A 20,359-nucleotide genomic window follows, 5' to 3' on the forward strand; every position below is an offset into this window, starting at 1 on the left:
GTATATTACATAACAGTAAAGTATAGAGATACTTGACAGATGTTGTGGGCTCAGCTCCAGAGCACCAAAATGAAGCTAATACCATACTAAAGTGACTTACATAATTGTTTTTGGTTTTGTAGTCCATATAAAAGTTGTTTGTACTATATAGTAACCTATTAAGTGTGCAATAGCATTATGTCTAAATCTCTACAGCTCTGCATTAGCACTTGCACCAGGAACTTCTATGTTATGGAGGCAGCTTATTTCCTTAAGCCTCATGAATCAACCTCTACTAATTTTATACTTTTCTTCTGCAGCTTTCTCACCTCTCTCGGCTCTCATAGCATCAAAAAGAGTTAGTTGTCCTGGATTACGGTTTGGCTTAAGGGAATGTTGTGGCTAATTTGATCTATCTACTAATGTGGCTACTCAGATTTTCTCCAATTAGCAATAAGGCTGTTTTACTTTTTTACTATTCTCGTGTTCACTGAAATAGTACTTTAAATTTTCTTCATGTACTTTTTCTTTGCATTCACAATTTGACCACTGTTTGGTGCAAGTGGCCTAGCTTTTGGATTATCTTAGCTTTTGATGTACCTCCCTTACTAAACTTAATCATTGCTAGCTTTTGGCTTAAAGTGAGAGATATGCCACTTGTTTCTTCACTCGAACACTTAGAGACCATTGTAAGGTTATTAACTGGCTTGATTTCAATACTGTTGTGTCTCAGACAACAGGGAGAGAGATGGGTCAATGTCTGGTCAATGAAGCACTCAGAACACACAAAGCTTTATTAGGTTCTCCATTTTATACGGGCATGGCTAGTGGCACCTCAAAATAATAACAATAGTAACATAAAAGATCACTAATCAGATCACCATAACAGATATAATAATAATTTAAAAATTGAAATATTATGAGAATTACCAAAATATGACACAGACATAGAGTGAACACATGCTGTTGAAATGAAAAATGATGGCTCATGGACTAGCTTGATGCAGGATTGCAAGAAATATTCAATTTGTTAAAAAAAAAAAAAGCAGTATCTGCAAAAAGGCAATAATATACAATAAAGCAAGGCATACCAGGATTAAAAGTGTAAACTTTACTTAGAAATATGAGGCAATTAGAAGAAAAAACCAAAAGACTTGTAAGTCGTTGCCTCTGGAAAGCAGTAATAAGGAACAAGTGAGAGCTCTTTTTCAATATGATCCTTTTAAAATGATTTAGCTTTTACAACTTTGTACATCAATTGCTTTGGTAAAAATTAAAATAAAAATCAACTTTTAGTCTGGTTTGTCTGTAGGTGTCCTACAAATAAGCAGAATCTCATTGTCATTAGAAACATCTAAATAGTACCAAGAGGAGAATAATCCCAAATTTTGGCTAGTTCATAATACCATGAAAAACTTGTCCTAAATCACTGTTGCATAAGTTGACAAAATGTTACTATATAAGGACACTAGTCAGCCAAAAGCACTAAACATGCTAATGAAATACAATTTGCATTTTCTTATTCCTATTACAGTAGAAATTAGGCATTGAAGGAACATACCTCAACATGGCAAAGTCCATATATGAAAACCCATAACTAAAATTATACAATATAGGGAAAATGAGAATGCCTTTCCTCTAAGAACTGGAACAAGATTAAAATTCCCAATTTTACCTCTCTTCTTTAACATAGTACTGAAGTCCTAGTTAGAGCAGTCAGACAGAAGAAATAAATAAAAGACATCCCAATAAAAAAAAAGAGAAGTTAAATTCCCCATTTTTGCAGATAACATGATTATATATATATGTATGTTACTTTAAAGATGCCACTAAAAACTTTTAAAATTGTTCAATGAATTTAGTAAATTTGCAAAGTACAGAATAACCATACAAAATCAGTGGCATTTGAATACATCAGTAAAAAACTACCTGGGAGATAAATTAATAAAGCCACTTCATTTACAATAAGTCCAAAAAATCTATGATTAAATTTAAACAGGTAGGTGAAAGACATTTACAAGGGAAAATACAAAAATAAATTGAAGATACAATAAAATAGATATCTCATAATCAGGTATTGGCAGGATTTATATTATTAAAATGAACATACTATCCAAAGCTATCTACAGAGAAATGTAATCCCTAAACATTACCAATACTATTCCTCATAAAAATAGGAAAAATTTCTAAAATTCCTATGGAACTATGAAAGACCTGGAATAGGCAAAGCAATCCTGAACAAAAAGAACAACGCTAGAGGCATCACACTACTTGACTTCAAAATACACTGCAAAGCTATTATAACTAAAACAGCATTATATTGGCATAAAACAGACACATAAGTGAAACAAAATAGAGAACCCAGAAATAAATCCACAAATTTACAGTCAAGTGATTTTTGAAAAAGATGTCAGGAACATACATTGTGGAAAGTACACTCTTTTTAATAAGTGGTACTTGGAAAACTGAATATCCATATGCTAAAGAGTAAAACTATATCGCTCTCTCTCACTATATTACAAAACTATTCAAAATTTGTTAAAGCCTTAAGGCTGAAAACTATCAAGAAAAACTATAAAAAAAAACCATAGAAAAACTATAAAGAAAAACTATTAAAAAAAAAAACTAGAAGAAAAGAGGAAATTCATCAGAACATTTGTCTAATCAATGATCTTATAGCTAGGACTTTTAAAGCACAGCAAAAATTATAAAACCAACAAATTTACTGCATTAAACTGAAAAGATTCTCTACAGAAAGGAAAAAACCAACATTAAATAGTAGACAAATGGCATGAATAGACATTTCTCAAAAGTAGTCATACAAATGGCCAACAGGTAAATAAAAAATACCCACAATAATAAAGAAAATACAAATCAAAAGCACAATGCAATATCATCTAACTTCAACTAGAATAGCTATTATCAAAAGACACTTAAAAAATGTTGGTGTGGACAAAAGGAAAAGGGAACTTTTATGTACTGTTTGATGGGAATGTAAATTAGTACAACCATTATAGAAAAAAATAAATCAAGAACTACTGTACGATTCTGCAATGTCACTAATTAGTATTTATAATAGGGAAAGGTATTATCAAAGGTGTAGCTGCACTACTGTGTTTATTGCAGCACTAGTCCCATAGCAAAGGTATGGAATAAATGTGTCCACCATTAGATGAGTGGATTAAAAAAAAATATATATATATATACACACACATCTATATATATATACACACACATATATATGTGTGTGTGTATATATATATATATACACACACACATATATATATACACACACATATATATATATACACACACACATATATATATATATATATATATATATATATATACACATACACACACACACACGAATATTATTCAATTCAGCCATAGGAAAGATAAAGTTTTATCATTTGCAACAACATGTTTGGAACTGGAAGTCATTATGGTCAGTGAAATAAGTCAGGTACAGAAAGACAGGTTTCATCTGTTCTCACTCATATATGGGGGCTAGAAGAGTTGATCTCATGGAGGTAGAGAGTAGACTAATGGTTAATAAAAGCTCGGAAAATTTCAGGGCAGGGGATAAAGAGAGCTTGGTTGAAGGGTTCACACAGTTAATTTTAACACAGTAAGTGACTATGGTTGATGATAATTTATTTTATTTATATTTCAAATTAGCTAGTAATGAAGATTTGAAATATTCCAATAGAAAAAAAATGTTAAATGTCTCAGGTGATAAATATTCTAAATACCCTGATTTAAGCATTATATATTGTATATATGGATTAATATATCACTTGTACCCCATGAAAATGTGTAATTATTACATATCAATAAAAACATATGCCACAGTAAAAAAAAAATAGTTTGCCTCAACAAATTGTATAATGGAAGGCAATAAATTTTTGTAAAACCTGTAAGTTTTACAAAACTGGCTCTTTATAGAAAGGCTTTATTAAAGTATGATTTTTCTATTAATTAGATTTTACTACTGAGGTTAGGTGGATCTCCACACAAGACCCTTTAATAGATTGCATTTTCTAGCATTCAGCCTCTGATACGACTTAATCTTGTGTTACACAATGCTTTAGACCAGGGCTGGCTTGGATTAGACTCATATTTTAAAATTCAGCCATTGATTTATTTCATACCTAAGAAAAATGCAATTGAAACACACACCGTGCCTCATAAACGAAACCCAAAGAAGTGAAAGATACAAATTCCAAGACAGAAGGGTGTTCAGGAGACTAATAAGCACCTGTGTTCTTCCTTATTCAGAAACATATATTTAAAAACACACAGTCACAAATCTTACCAGAATCCTGACTCTTTTGAAGGTGTCTAGTTCACAGCAATTCTGCTTGTGATGAGTGTTTATTATTTTGCATTTTAAAATATGTGTTTTCAAGTAAATTCTTTGACATTCTAAATCAGGGCCTCGCTTGCCTGGGAATTGACAAAGTTCCATATCTATACTTGGATATCACATACCTTCCTGCCCATTTCATCATACTCAAAGAATTCAATTACTTTCATGACAGGCTCCTTTATTCTTTGTGAAGAAAAGTCAGAAACCACATCTGTCAGCTTAAGGGTAAAAATTTTTTTGTCGGAATGGTTTCCAGCCTCGCTCTCTGTGCACTCTGGTTGAGCAGACAGTAAAAATGGTTGTCTCCTTCTTCCTTTCCACATTCAAGATTAGTGAAAGAAAAAGTTTTTTGTGTGTGACTAGGATTAACATGATGACTCTGCTGTATTTTTTGTACTTTGATCCTTTTTTCCTGAGAAGCAAACTTTCTGGTTGCTATTTTTCTTTGTCTTTGTTTTTCTGTATCATTCTGTCATAAAGTGAGCTACCGTATGGTAGAACATAGGTCTAAAACCACTATAAGCCCACGGTTTAAGCCAGCCCTGCAGACCAGTCAGTTTTGCAGTTCTGACTAGACCAGCATCTGTTAAGACAAACTTTGCTGTAAGTTTATGAAGTTAACACTGGATGAAGTTCCCTTCTCATCTTGTTTTATGTCTTTGAAAACTTGACATGTGACAAAGTAGGAGTACCCTAAGTCTTAGCCAGCTGGAGGGCATGCATTTTGGGGGTCACATCAAGTAACTATCCTAAAAATATTGGGATTCTGAGACACGTATGATTTTAAGCAGTACACTTTTCATTCTGAACATGTCAAGCTGTTAGGAGAGTTTTGTCTTAAAACTTTCAGTCCCAAAGGAGACTTTGCTATCTTAAGTCTATTTCTGAAAGTGAATTTTTAGGGATTACAAGGATGGCTTCTTCTATCTGCTTTTTGAGAGAGAAGGAAGAAAGAAACTAGCTAAGCAAATAGAGCAAAGTCCTCCACAAAACTTCTTTTCTAACAAAAGAGCAGCCTGGGCTGGGCACAGTGGCTCATCTATAATCCCAGCACTTTGGGAGGCTGAGGTAGGTGGATCACCTAGGTCAGGAGTTCAAGATCAGCCTGGATAACATGGTGAAATGCCATTTCCACTAAAAATACCAAAAATTTGCTGGGCATGATGGTGCCTGCGTGTAATCTCAGTTACTATCAAGGCTGAGGCAGGAGAATCACTTGAATCTGGGAGGCTAAGTTGCAGTGAGCTGAGATCATGCCATTGAACTCCAGCTTGGGCAACAAGAGTGAAACTCTGTCTCAAAAAAAAAAAATAATAATAAGAAGAGAAAAAACAGCCTGAGAGATCAAGCTGTAAGCCAGCACAAAACAGTGCTTTCTGTGTAATCAGCAATTTTCACATACATACAGTGGGCCCCAGTAAGTACATTCATTTTCTTTTTTGGATATATTCAGATAAGGAAACTTGCACATGGGGTCTTGCTTGGAACATCCCTTTAGCAGAACAGAGGAGTTACAGTGGGACCAGCACATACACAATGGAGATCGCACCCTCTAACACATATGCAGTAGGAGAAGTCAAACAACATGGAGTAACTTAGGCTAAGAGCCCACATGTGCACTGGAAGGATGAGATGGGGGCTGTCAGGAATTCTTGCTTTATGCAAATGACACACCTTGTTCTAACCAGTTTTTTCTGTCTTATTAGATGAAGCACTGCCTCCACTACCTCCACCACCTCATTTATGAAAGCCTTTGTATTCAACTGTAAAGTGACAACGCTTTTTGGGAACCCCTCACTGCTGCAGAGAGCTTTTTCTCTTTCTCTTGCTTATTAAACTTTTGCTCCAATCTAACCCTTGGTGTGTCCACATTCCTTGATTTCCTTGGTCATGAGAAAGAAACCTCTGAGTGATACCTCAGGCAAATGAGGCAATTTCATTTTTAGGAAAGCCTCTTGATTGAATGGCAAAAACATATTGAAACCCTGTAAAAGTATCATTTAGACTTTTAATGAAAAAGCTTATTGGATTGACTCTCTATTCCAGTTGAGAAAACCATTGAAAATTCTACTTATCAATGGCCAAGAGACAGATCCTATAAATTAGACTAAAATTCCTAAATTATGAAAAGGAAGCATTTTAGAGATTTCCTATCCCAAACACTTTACGTGAAGATTAAATTATTTTAAAAAGAGATATGATACTACTATGGCTAGCCTTAAAAATTACCTTGACTAGGCCGGGCGCGGTGGCTCAAGCCTGTAATCCCAGCACTTTGGGAGGCCGAGGCGGGTGGATCACGAGGTCAAGAGATCGAGACCATCCTGGTCAACATGGTGAAACCCCGACTCTACTAAAAATACAAAAAATCAGCTGGGCATGGTGGCACATGCCTGTAATCCCAGCGACTCAGGAGGCTGAGGCAGGAGAATTGCCTGAACCCGGGAGGCGGAGGTTGCGGTGAGCCGAGATTGTGCCATTGCACTCCAGCCTGGGTAACAAGAGCGAAACTCCGTCTCAAAATAAAATAAAATAAAAAATTAAAATTAAAAAAAAGAAAAAAACATTACCTTGACTAAAGTGAAGAGCAGACATCTTTCTAAAACAAAATTAAAATTCTTTATATACTCAAAGTGTTTACTTTGGATTTCATGCAGGATTAACAATAGAGCCTGCTCCATTTTTAGTCTGGTAGTTAAAATTCATGCCGAAACTTGGGATTACTTCTGGATCAGGGGATGAATCTCTTTTGGTTTGCTATGTGATTGTGAATGCTGTCATTTATTGATTCTTTTTCCTTCCATGGAAAACTTTTGACTTTCTGCCTTCATTCCTCTTTGGAGAATATGGGACTTCTGGGCCTCTGTGTACATGACTGAGAATCTGAGACCCTAGAGAATATGGCTGACCAGGAATGTGAGTTGTACTCCATTTCTGGCAAACAGAACTTTCCTTTCTTTGAGCTGTCTTTGGTGTGGTTCTTGATTTTGTGCAAAAGCCAGAAGTATCAGCTGTTTATACCAGCTAAAGTCTGATAATAGATTTATAGCATTTTTTTTTGAAAGAGATTTAGGATTAAAAGTTAGCTTAATTAAAAGCTGACATTCAAGCTAAATTTATATTTTAAAAGACCTTTCAGCTTTTTCTCTTTGGATCTCATTTTTTGAAAACTTTTTCAGTGGACTAAAACCTTTTAAAAAACTACTTTGTACATCTGTTATCTTCCTTTCTTAAAAATTGTTCTCCTCCTCCTTCCTCTTTGCCATCTTTCATGCCACATGAAAAGATCTAGAAAAGGCTTTTAATTACTCAGATCTGTTAAGGAACCCAGAAAAAAGTGCCATTCACTCCTTATTTGGGGTTTTCTGCTTTCCTAGTGGAGTTTCACGAGTCCTGGGCAAGAGGGGAACATCACACACTGGGGTCTGTTGGGTGGTGGGGGGCTAGTGGAGGAATAGCAGGAGGTGGGGAGATTGGGGAGGGATAACATTAGGAGAGACACCTAATGTAGGTGAAGCGGAGATGGAGGCAGCACACCACCATGGCATGTGTATACCTATGTAACAATCTGGTAAGATCTGCACATGGACCCCAGAACTTAAAGTAATATAAAAAAAAAATTGAAAAAAAAAAGAGTCTTGGGCAGACTCTTTTTATATGTGAAGCTCTGCTTTTTTTTTTTTACATTGTGTTACCTCTTCTCTGACTTTCGAGGGTACCAGAAATCACTTTTTATTGTGAGAAAACTGGACCTTGTTGTGTAATGGCTGAGTATGTGACACAGTTTTAGAGGTGGCTCAGGGCATTTGCTTACAGTAAATTGTTATTACTACAGAAGGTTACTCATTTCTTTGCATGTTTAGACAAGAATAGCATGGTTTTAGGCATCTAAAGATGATGGAAACTCTCACCACTGAGGGATAAGACTTCCATTAGACACAGGCTAGTCACTGAGCAAACCGATTGGCATTACGTGCCCACCAGACTTTGAGAAATGTCTTTGCAGTGAGGTGGACTGTGAAGGCATTGCACTTTTTCATTCCACGGCATTTTGGGTAGTCTGTATTTCACCTTCCAGCTATGCCTGCCTCTCACATGTTTAAATATTATGCCCTAAACCTGCATGCTTTCTTTGTTCTATTCATTAAAGGGTTCCGCCCTGAAGCCTATAATTTAAGAAGTAAGCTGTGTTGAAAAGCCAAAATACAAGTTTCTGACATTTAGCTGGCTTTGTTGATACTCACTGTAAAAAGATTACATGTATAAGGGAAATCTTTATTTATAAGTCCATTTCCCTCTCTTCACCTGAACCACTAGGAACTTTTGGAATGGAGAAGGCAATGACTTAAAATTTTCTTAAGAACCTGGCCTTTGTTTAGGTCTAAGTTCTGTGCCTTTGAGATGTAAATTTTCTACATTGTTTCACTTAAGAATCACATCATTGGGGGTGCAAATTTAGTTTCCTAGCTAACAATTGTTTAGTCCCCTAATTAGTTTTGAGCAGAGATTAGTGGCTGAATAAATATTTCCCCAAGAAAAAGCTGATTCTTGGTTGCTTAACAGTGAAAGATTTTTGGGTTTTGTTTTATTTTATTTTGTTTTTTGTTGCAAGTGTTAAATGACTTAGCATACTCAGATGTGGGAACTGATTAAAATATTCATTTTCACAAACAGAATTCTGCTTCATTCACTGTGGGGGATGAGGGAGTGGTTTTCAGGCCAATAGACTTATGTTTCAAAGGGGAATATGGCTGCCTCTGCTGCTTTTATAAGTTTCCCTGGAACTGGAGGAAAGCCAGCAGTGACAGGCTCCACTCAGCTCCCATGCAGCCAGCAAGGCCAGTTTCACGTTTGTGCTCCCCCAACAGCCAAAAGAGCCAAATTTATGTCCAAGCCTCCAGGGTGCAGGGCTGAGTTCTTGCCCCAGGTCACAATCCTTCCCACTGAGAAAGTAAGCAGGGATTTCAGAACTTGCTCTTGCCTGCCTGCCATGGCTTCTGTGCTCATACCTGCATTTTCCATTTATCCCCCCATCTCCAGATTCTGCCCAGGAAAATTCACAGGTCACCAAAATTGTTACAAAGTTTAGCTGGAAGTCTCATTCTCCCTGTTGCCCTTTCCTAATTCCACTGGTTGCTCTCCCCAAGGACTCCTGTGAGATAAAGTCAGAAATGACTTCCCTTGGCTTTCTTGGGGACCAGGGGTGCCTACAGGACTCTTTCCACTACGTCTTCCACTTTAATATTTCACTCAGCACTCTAAATTTATGTCAGCTCTAGGTAAGGTCAAACCCTTCTCCTATGATCTAGATTATCAGGTTCCTCATTGAGGATATGTGTTTAGAGGCAGACTTTCCCCCTCTCACACTGTGGACACTCACAATTTTTAACCTGTCTCACGGAGTTTGCAGCAGCAAACCACTTCTTTCAAAGGATTTGTGAATTCTTTTGCTTTTCCTAATATGTTCCTACAGTGTTTGTTGGGGCAGAATTTCGTAATATCAGTCTCTACATGCTGTTCTGTCTGAGTAGGAGCTAAAAGTTAATCTTACCTCCTATTTTCCATTTTTTCTATTCTTTTATCACTATGAAGACAGAACCTTGTGAAAATGTCAATGAAATATAAATGTTCAGATTTACTTTTATATTCTCTATTTTGTTTAATTGATTAATATGTTTATTTTTATGTCAATATTATTCTCTCTTGGTTACTGTCTTCATAATAGCACTATACTAGAATCTGATGACTGATCAAAAGAGATGAAGTTTCTTATCTTTTGTTGATCATATTTACTGGAGAAAAGACAATATACAAACATATTTTACTAAATCATGTAATTTTAAGAGATACGGGAGGTAGGGCAAGAAAGCAGAAATTTACAAATGTTACATTTTTAAGTAGGTCAGGGCAAGCATCTGCAAAGCAGCAATAATTGAGCAGAAAACAATTGAAGCAAAAAGTGGACATCTGTAGATAAAACATTTCAAGTAGAAGGAAGGATCATGCAGCATGCATCATGGTCAAGTTTGATTCTTTAAACAAAATAAATTGTTGACTGCTTCCAATTTTTGTCACATGCATTGATGATTGAATAATTGCTTCACATACAATTACAGTCATCTTTCTTACTATTTTAAAACACTGCAGATTAATTCTTTGTTTTTAATATCAGTTCATTTGTACACATTTTTGAAATAGATACTACATTTAAAAAAAATATTTATTGAGTATCTTCTAGGTATGAGACACTATTCTTGGAACTGAGAATACAGCAGTGAACAAAAACGACAAAAACCTATATTTGTTCTTCTGGAGATTCCTCTGTAGTGTAATTTTATGGTTGGTGAGGCAAAGGAAGGCTGGCGGTAAACAAAATATGTGAGTAAAATTCATAGTATGATGATGAGAGAATAATAATCGAGTGTCAGAGGGAGTAATATTATAAAATTGTTAGAGAAGACCTCATTGGGAAAGTGTCATTTGTATGGATACTAGAATATGGTAAGGGAGTGAGCTATGCAGCTATAGGGAAATGAACATACCAGACAGAAAGAAAAATAGAAACAAAGATTCTCAGTGAGGATCTATAACTTACAGGGCCTTAAAGCTGTTCTTTGGATTTTATCCTGAGTGATATGTGAAGCTAATGGAGTATCTGAGCAGAGCAGAGACATGATGTGACCCTCACTGATGTGTGAAGATTTACACAGGGGAATGAGTTTGGGGAAGAGAGGCTGTGAGTGGTCAGGAGAAAAGCTCAGATGCAAGTATGAGAGTATTGTAATAATTCAGGACCAGCCTGAGAGTTGTGGAGGAGGTGAGAAATCATCAGATTCTGGGTATATTTTGAAATTAGAGTCTAATATGAATGTGAGAAATAAAGGAATAAATGATCCTAATATTGTGTGTGTGCATGTACACACATGGGTGCAACTGGAAAGATAGAATTACAGTGTATGGGGATTATTGTCTTCCCTGGACAATAGTCCCTGGAAATGGGGATATTACAGGAGGAGAGGTTTAAGAAGGGAAGACTAAGATACCATGTTAGAAAATATTAAGTACAAGATGCCTATTAAAGATATGTAAGAAGATAGTGAGAAACTAATGGATAAATCTAGAGTTCATAATTAACTTGGCCAGAGAAAAAAATTTTGAAATGATCCACATATGGATAGGATTTAAAGACATGAGAGTAGATGAGGTCACAAACGGACACAGTAAGGTTATTTGCTGAGATGCTTCAATTTAGAAGCCCACAATAAAGAATTTAGAGTAAATGAGGTGTAAATAGGTAAGTCAGTGAGCTAGAAGGCAAACCACAAAGAGTAGTGTAGGAGGGAATTCTCGGTTCTGAAAAATGTTGCTAATAGTTCAAGTCAGATGAGGAGTATTACATGTAGCATTTAGGTAATTTATGACTTAGGAAGAGTAGTTTCAGTGGACATTTGGGGGCAAAAACCTGGTAAGAGTGCGCTCAAGAGTGAATATAAAGAGAGATATTGAAAGCAATAATTAGACAAGCTTTTTCTCTGTAACAATAGCCCCGAAATAGGGCAATATCAGAAAAAAATGGGATCAAAAGAGAGACTTTTGAAAGATGAAAAAGTGACAGAATGCTTAAATGCTGATAGAAACTTTTCTTTAGAAATAGGATAGTGATATCCTTAAAAACACAAGGGGAATATGATGCAAGTGGAGGTTAGCCTTAGCTTAAGCGTGGGTAGTTCACTAAGGTAGACAATGTGGTACTGGTGCTTTACATAGATAAGTGTGGTCAAGGGAGCTTTTGGAAAGTTTCTGCCTTATTATTTTTTTTCAGTAAAATAGATCATCAGCTGAAGGCGAAGGGATGTATTAGAATTAAAAAAAAAAAATGAAGGCACAAAATAGAATACAAAATGACGTGAATGATTTCTTAGCAAAATGTATGGTCCATTTGGGCTTCCTAATCATACATTTAAAGTCAGCATGGTTGAGAGATTTTCTTCAGCTACACTTAGCTCCATGAAAGAAATGTGCAGAGTTATTTAAGAGTTAAATTTAATTGGCCAGTCACGTTGGCTCACGCCTGTAATCCCACCACTGTAGGAGGCTGAGGTGGGTGGATCACAAAGTCAGTAGTTCAAGACCAGCCTGGCCAAGATGGTGAAACTCTGTCTCTACTAAAAATACAAAAATTAGCTGGGCATGGTGATGGATGTCTGTAATCTCAGCTACTCAGGAAGCTGAGGCATGAGAATTGCTTGAACCCAGGAGGAGGCAGAGGTTGTAGTGAGCCTAGATCGTGCCACTGAACTCTAGCCTGGGTGATAGAGCAAGACTGTGTCTCCAAAAAAAAAAAAAAAAAGTTTAATCAAGATTGTGGCCTTCACATGTATTAAAATAATGCAAAATAGTCAAAATGATATGAAGTTATATGGAAGAGAGTGATTATCATGACAATGAAATTAACCCGATATATAAATAAGGAATAGTGAAATCTCCAGCAAAATTAAATTGTGCATTACACATCAGGGTCAGTGGAACCGTGTGGATTTAGGAGGTTACTGAGTATAAGCTAGAATGATAAAGAGTGGTGCTCCAATCTTTGAAAAATATCAGCTGATCATTTTAAGCAATTTTTGTTATATAATTGACACATGGCTGTTAGCATAATATTGATCTTGAAAGATGTTTTGTAACATCTTTCCTTTGATGTACTCTTGTTTTTCCATGACTCCTACAAAATGAGCAGTCTAATTATTTACACAATTAGGAAAAGAAACGGGGCGCAGAGAATGCTCTTTGACCTGTGAAAATACTACTGAATTTTACAACTAGCTGCTTTAGCTTATGGATTAAAAAGGTTGTTAGTTAATTTGTACTATTTTATCTTCATTATATATATGTATATATGTATGTCTCCAAACATGCTGATGTGTTTTCAATGAAATAGATGCCTGAAGAGAAAACCATTAGTCTGAGAACACCCAAACTATATTCCCATTGTGAATAAAAGGAAGTCCATAAAAATGATGAAAAATATTCTGTATTCCTGCTATGATCTCAAAATCTGGCAGTACATGAAAAATTTTCAAAGTGCTTATTTAAAAGGCACAATCTTTGGTCTCCTGAATCAGAATCTGCTAGGTATAGGACTGGATTGCTATTTTGACAACTCACTGGTAGATTCTTACTCAGCAGAATATTTTCTTGGCCCCCAATCTCCATTTCTCAGTTCTGCACAATTGTTCTTCCTTTCTACATTCTTTAGTTTGTCCCATGATTCCAATATTTCCAGAAATTCACCAAGAATAGAACTAATCCATCAGATAACCATGACACAGACTTCAAATACATTTTGCTGCAACCATATCGACAAATGTCCCATGAATGATAAGGGGTAACCATATTCTCATATATGCATCCTCACATTATCACACACACACACACACACATATATATGTATACACACACACATATATATGAGTATACATGTAAATTGTGTATATATGTATACATGTATGTGTGTGTACATATATACACATATATCTTCACACTTTTCTGAAATATGTATATTCATGTGAGAGAAGGGTCTGTACTTTATTTCAAAAGAGAGCTTAATGTCTAAAATGTTTGAGTTGTTGAATGAATTAAACTTTATTTCTACTCAAGAAAATTTTTAACTGGGACAAGCTCTCCCTTTCTCTAAAAGTCAAGTCAATAAAAGGAAACTGTGGTTATTAATAATTCTTTCAGGTTTTGATGTAAAGAATCTATCATACAAAGCAGCCTTAAATTTTGTCATTCAGAAAAATGGTCTTGCAGTTAATTGGGACTTTCCTATTCCAGATGGTATATCCAGTCTCCATATATATCATATTAGAACCATAGCTAGCAAAGAGGGTATATTTTAATTTTTCAATGCCAATGTAACCTATAGGCATATTTTCAATTTGCCTTAAATTATTTCCCATTTGGAAGTTTTAAATACCTTGAATAATTTATTGTATTTATATTTTTAAAGAAAAAAAATCTTATGCAGCCAACTTAATTGAATAAACAAGTAAAAGCCATTCCCAAAAGTAAGGTTTACTTGTTAACATTAATATAAAATAATGTGGGAATGCTGAGAAATTATTAATATAATCTTTAAATATTGGCATCTGGAGTGAACTCTTAAAATTAACTAGCGTTTTTTTTTTGTTGTTTGTTTTTTTTTCCTGTTTGACTAGAGCAATGACTTAATAAGATGGTTAATCATCATTGGACTTATCTTCAAAAAGTCAACTACTTTTTCAGGGAAATAAAGGATGGACTTGTTGCTGTTGCTGTAGGATTTTAAGTCCAGGTAAGAACCACTGAGATTCTCAATTTTTAACATATATTTTATGTAAGAAATTTTCACTAATTTCATGGAAAAAGATTTTGATGGTCTTGATAAATATTACAAATTTTATGCCCTGTGTCTTCTACACACTTACATTCTGAGTCCTCAAAACTTTGTAAATATTCCTTCTGTAAGTACAAGAGCTCAGGTTTATATATTGTTAACAATACCTTTATATATTTAAATATGAAGTTTCAAATCTTGATCTTATTAATTTCTAAACAAATAACAATTAAGTCTCAAAAAATGAAGCTCTAGTTACCTTCTTAAAATACGCTACAGGATAAATATTTTTATCAACTACATTGACTGGTCACAGTAGACTCCTTATTTCTTTTATTTCTTCTTAACTGGATGAAGGTGGCCAAGGGTAAGGGTAGAGGGAGGAATTAATTGGAAAACATAAAAAAATAGGTGTTTCAAAGTCACATAACCACCTCAATTTCCTTGTTTCAACTCAAGTTTGATACATGGTGAAGGAAAATATATTTTCTAGATAATTTATCTCCCATTAGATAAGCAAAAAGTCTTCTCAGCACAGTTTTTGGCATAAACTAAAGCCTCAATAAATTAGTTTCCTTCTCCGATTCAGAAGGAGAAGGAAAGATAAGACAATCATTTTTATTGTGAAAGTAAGGTGGAGATGGGGATGTCTCCCTATGAAAGGTCTAAGAAGTTAGCAAATGCTGTTTTTCCCTTTTGCTCCTCAGTTGTATAAGTACATGGTAGAAATTGGGTCACTTTGCCTAAACTGGTTTTCTATGATCCATTAAATATTAAAAGCTTGACAGATAAGTAGAGGCTGATATGATTCTGCCCTATACCCACTCCTATCAAATTTGGAAGAACTGACCTATCCTATTCAGGGAAGAGTTGTAATGCTACATCCAAATGCCTGTGATTCTATCTATCTTATAAACATACTATGTCCCCAGAATTCATTTATGTAAATCATTTGAAACTTAGAAAAAAAAATGGTCTGAGAAAAATATGTTAAATGTCAAGGTGAATTAGAAGGTACAGCATGTAGTCAAGCCCAAATTAATATTCCAACTTTCTAGTTACTTTGGAGTTGCTTATTTAACCTTTTGGTAACATGAGGAACAATGTGTCCACCTATTTTTTTCTGAATATTTTATCTGAAGATCTAGGAGAGAAATGTGGAATAGTTGTCTCAGGAAGTGGGGGAAATACAAAGAAAAGTAATGACTTCAGGTATATTCTCCACTGGTACAGCAGAGTGGGAGATATTATCAATAGGCGGTAAATATGAAAACATTGAAGAGGTACAGTTTGGATCAGCTTTACAACCAAGAGATGGAGAAGGACATTCAGGATTGGAAGAAACAGAGGAAGGCAGAGAGCTTTCTTCTTGGGACTGTGGTTCCATGTGTCTGCAAGTGCTTATGGGTGTATTGAAAGCATGACTAAAAACACAGGCTTGGTTTAGGTTGTGAAGACCCTCAAACAGAAGCTAAGACTTTTATTTTGTGTGGTAAGAGGGATTTTTGAAAGATTCTTAGGATAAATATGATATGTATAGGCTAGAAAGAAAGGTGGGAGACAGGAGAAACAAGTTAATCAATTGAAATAAACCAGGTTTGGAGTGGTGAGAAAATAGCCTTCAAGACTTTAAGAATATTTGCTAGCGGAAAAAAAATAAAATCCTAAAACTAAGGGAGGACTATCCACCTTGCAGGTCGTACAAAGAGATTTGCTATTATAGAATTACTTTTTTATTATTTCCTAATATTCAAATTATGAATAAATAGAAACAGATATTCATGGAAAAAGTGGTGTAAAATTTATCAAAGTGCAACTTTAATAGGTTGCACCTTGAGACTACTCAGCCATTGATTTTTTTCTTCACCTCACTGAATCCAGAAACCTGACATATCCAGGTATACCGGCATACGTAAAACACACACATACAACAATGGAGTCACTTAGAGGTACATAGATATGAGTTTCTGCATTCAAGCATCTGTTTCTATATACTCACATATACGTAAGTGATAATATCCTAAACTATTTGTTATTTCCATATTTATGCACTATCCTTTAAATATGTATTACATATATTATTCAGAATCAATAACCCTTGTAGAATAAATTAATAAAATTAGAGTAAAGCCTCATTATTCACAGATTCTATATAAGCAAATTTATCTACTCATTAAAATTTATTTGTAACACCAAAATCAATACTGCTCGACTTTCATGGGCATTCACATACATGTGCAGAGTGGTGAAAAATTTGAGCTGCCATGTTCCCTAATGAGGTAGAGCAAAGTGAAGCTCTGCCTTCTTGATTCAGCTCACATACAATAAACAAGTATTCCATTCACAGTGTACTTATTGCCACATTTTTGGCATTTTTGTGTTTTGTATTTCTGAGTTTAATGTTTTGAATGGGCCCCAAAGATAGTGCTGAAGTGCTTACCAGTCCACAAGAGTATCTGAGGGAAAAGGTACATATGCTATTTAAGCTTCCTCTAAGTGAGAACCACAGTGTTATTGACAACTAATTCAATGTTAATGAATCAAGGGTATGTATTAAATAAATTGTCTTTAAACAAAACATGCATAAAACAAGGTTCTATATTGAACAATTTACAAAGATATTGTGACCAGAGGCACACAGGCACATAACTAACCCTGCATCTTTCCAAGGAACAATGGTTCAATATTTGCTAATTCAGTTTCCTAGCAATTTTATAAAACATAACTACTGCAAAAAGTGAGAATCAACTTGTATATTATATAATTAGTGCCCTACTATACTGTGTCTGCTTATATAGATATTTTAGATACATATGTATTGTTTACATATATATGAATAAAAATATATTTCTAAAACCCCATGAAGAACACATTATATTCTATATAAAAGAGTCAATTGAAGTAAAAAGTTAACTCATTTTACTAGTCTTTAAAATAGGACCTTAATGACTCTCAAAATAACAATTTGTGTTATTCTTTGACTCCAAAACTCTAGTTGTTGAATTCTTTCTGCAGATATGACCACATAAAAACACAATGGCATATGATACAGTAAGAATATTTTAAATATGAAATGAATAGATACAACCTAAATTGCTGACTAATATAGAATGAGTTACCCTGCTACCATAAGAAAAAGGAGATCAACTTTTATTAATACAAAGTTAAGTATATAGAAAAGATAAAAAGGTAGGGAATGATGTTAGAGTTATGCTGCCATTTGTGTTGAAAAAAATATTATGTACTTAATAAAATATATATTATGTTTCTGGATAAGACAAGTTAAAGGAAGCATCTTTGTTTTTTTAAATTTGCATTTTCAACTACATATGTTTTCTGAACAAGTTCAACAAAATCAAAATGAATAAAATGAAAAGAAATGAGCAAAATTAAAGTAACATCATGACTGGTAAGGTCAAGCATTACCAGAGTTGCTCGGAGAGGTACTCGGAGTACACTTTGCTCTTTTTAACAAATCCAAATTCTGTCTGCTTTTTGAGCTGATTCCAGATATATCCTTTTCATAAAACTGTCTAAGGCCATTCTAATTTAATTCTTTATATTATTTTTGTACCCATTTTGAATACTATGTGCAAGGGGTTAATTGGCACATTTTAAAATTATAAGGATGAAGAAAACATATATTTTAGCTTTTATAAATTTTACAATATAGGTGTGCAGAAAATATAATTTAAATTTCTGTAATTTAAAATGTTTGTTCATGTAATCTGGTAAGTGATTCTATATTATTCATTTGTTTCAAATTTCTCTCCACAAATTTATTTTTCTATTAAGTTACAATCTTCTTGGGCTAGAATTTGTGTCTGTCTTTACTACTTTTGTGTCCAGGATTGACCTAGCTCAGTGATAAAGACATAGTAGATCCTGAATGCATATTAGTGAATGGTTGATTGTTAGATGGTGACATTGTGGTTTTTCTTATTTCTAAGTTATATACTATAAAAAAAACAAAACTATACTTTTTCTTCCTTAATAGGTGATTGTTTCAAACTAAGCATCAACCACAATTAAAAATACTCATATGATATCTGTATTTCAATCATGGACAAAAATCAATATTTGATTAAAACTGCAGAGGCACAATCTTCAGAGAATGAGAAAACAAGATACTGCAATGGATTTAAGGTAGAATACATTTTATGTTTTTGAGCTAAAATAAATAAGAAACTTTTAATGTATAGAAAGGCAGGTTGCTAAAAAGAACATTGTATTTCAAATTATAATTTTCAATTGAAACATATATTCAAATACTAACATAATGGTTCATAATTTGATTTAAACCAGTCTTTTAATCTGATTAAGTATTTTTTTCATGAAATTTTTGATGCTTAATAGTTTATCAATGTGGAAAATTTTATAAGTATTTTGATAGCTTCTCTGGTTTTTGGATACATCATGAGACACTTATAAATGTGATTAAAGTAAAAAGTACATAATGAATAATATGTTTAAAATTCTTAGAATTAACTTATAAACCTAGAATATTAATGTCTTGGAATTCATTTTGTGATACTGACCTATGTAAATATTCCTTTTTCCAAAAAAAACCAGCATTTAAAAAAATTCTGATAAGTAATTTGGGCTCATGGAAGAGAGGTCTATAATAGTGAAAAACCTGGCCCAAAGACCTGTTTGATGATTTAGAAAAGCCATTTAATTTTTTCATTTGCAAGCTGGTAAAGGTAATAATTCTGCCTTTTGCTTTTGACACAAACAGTATTAAACAATACAGTTGAGGTATTAAATGATGCTGGCATTTTTATAAACAGGAATGAGTACTTCTAAGCACAGTGCTAAATGGGAAGCTAAGACTCAGAAAAGAAATTTACCTGAAGTCACCTGCATTGTGAATTGAAAACCCTGGAACCCAAGTCAAAGCCTTTAAATCTCCATAGGGAAGCCTTGAGAAAATAAAGAAATAAATCAGGGTCACCTTTTAGCAATATTTTAAATTTTTTATTTACTCAAATTTGTAGTCTTATACAGCTAAATAAAGACCACCAAGATTGAAATCAATTGAAATAATGTTATAGAAGATTCCTTTTAGTTTTGTCCAGGGAACAAAATTTGTTTGTTTTCTGAGATTACTGATTAAGTCTGCTCTGATTAAGTATTTGAGTAATATTTAGGCAGAATGGCAGTCATAAGGAAAAAGTATTGGTTAATGCAAGTGAATTACCCTCTATATTCTAAGAGTAATAAAATGCACTGAATTGTTTTTACTTTTAAATACTGAGTGTTACAGTGACTTCACTGACATGTGCATAGCAAAATAGAAGGAAACTGCCTGAAACAATAAAATTTCCAGAGTAATCTCTTATAGCATATTTGGAGAAGCTGGGTGTCAGGGAATTAGCAGTATATGGAAAGGACATTCTCTACAGTCCAATAAAGAAGATCACAGCTAGAGGAAGATACTGGGATAAGATTGACATCACTAATGTTGGCATTTTAGAAACATCGCTAAATTGGTTAATCCTGTCCACAAGTGATATTTAAAATAATATTTTCACTAACTTAAATTGTTAACATTGATATGTTTTTGAGAAAGAATATTAAGCTCAACAATCATTTTACAATAATTCTGTAAAGACTTATGTGCCTGTAGTTGA

At 34.1% G+C, this 20,359-nt stretch overlaps 1 protein-coding gene across 1 annotated transcript in view; it reads left to right on the forward strand.

Moving 5' to 3' along the window:
- LOC108300239 (solute carrier organic anion transporter family member 1B1) overlaps positions 1 to 20,359 on the forward strand; it is a 122,852-nt gene that overhangs the window by 8,912 nt on the left and 93,581 nt on the right. Inside the window, exons 2-3 of the mRNA XM_017522945.2 lie at positions 14,569 to 14,684; positions 18,724 to 18,872. Of these exons, the coding sequence (XP_017378434.1) occupies positions 18,789 to 18,872 (84 nt within the window). The 5' untranslated portion in view covers positions 14,569 to 14,684; positions 18,724 to 18,788. The remainder of the gene's footprint in view (positions 1 to 14,568; positions 14,685 to 18,723; positions 18,873 to 20,359) is intronic.

Source organism: Cebus imitator, unplaced genomic scaffold (genome assembly GCF_001604975.1).
Source record: "Cebus imitator isolate Cc_AM_T3 unplaced genomic scaffold, Cebus_imitator-1.0 Scaffold25, whole genome shotgun sequence".
NCBI lineage: Eukaryota > Metazoa > Chordata > Mammalia > Primates > Cebidae > Cebus > Cebus imitator.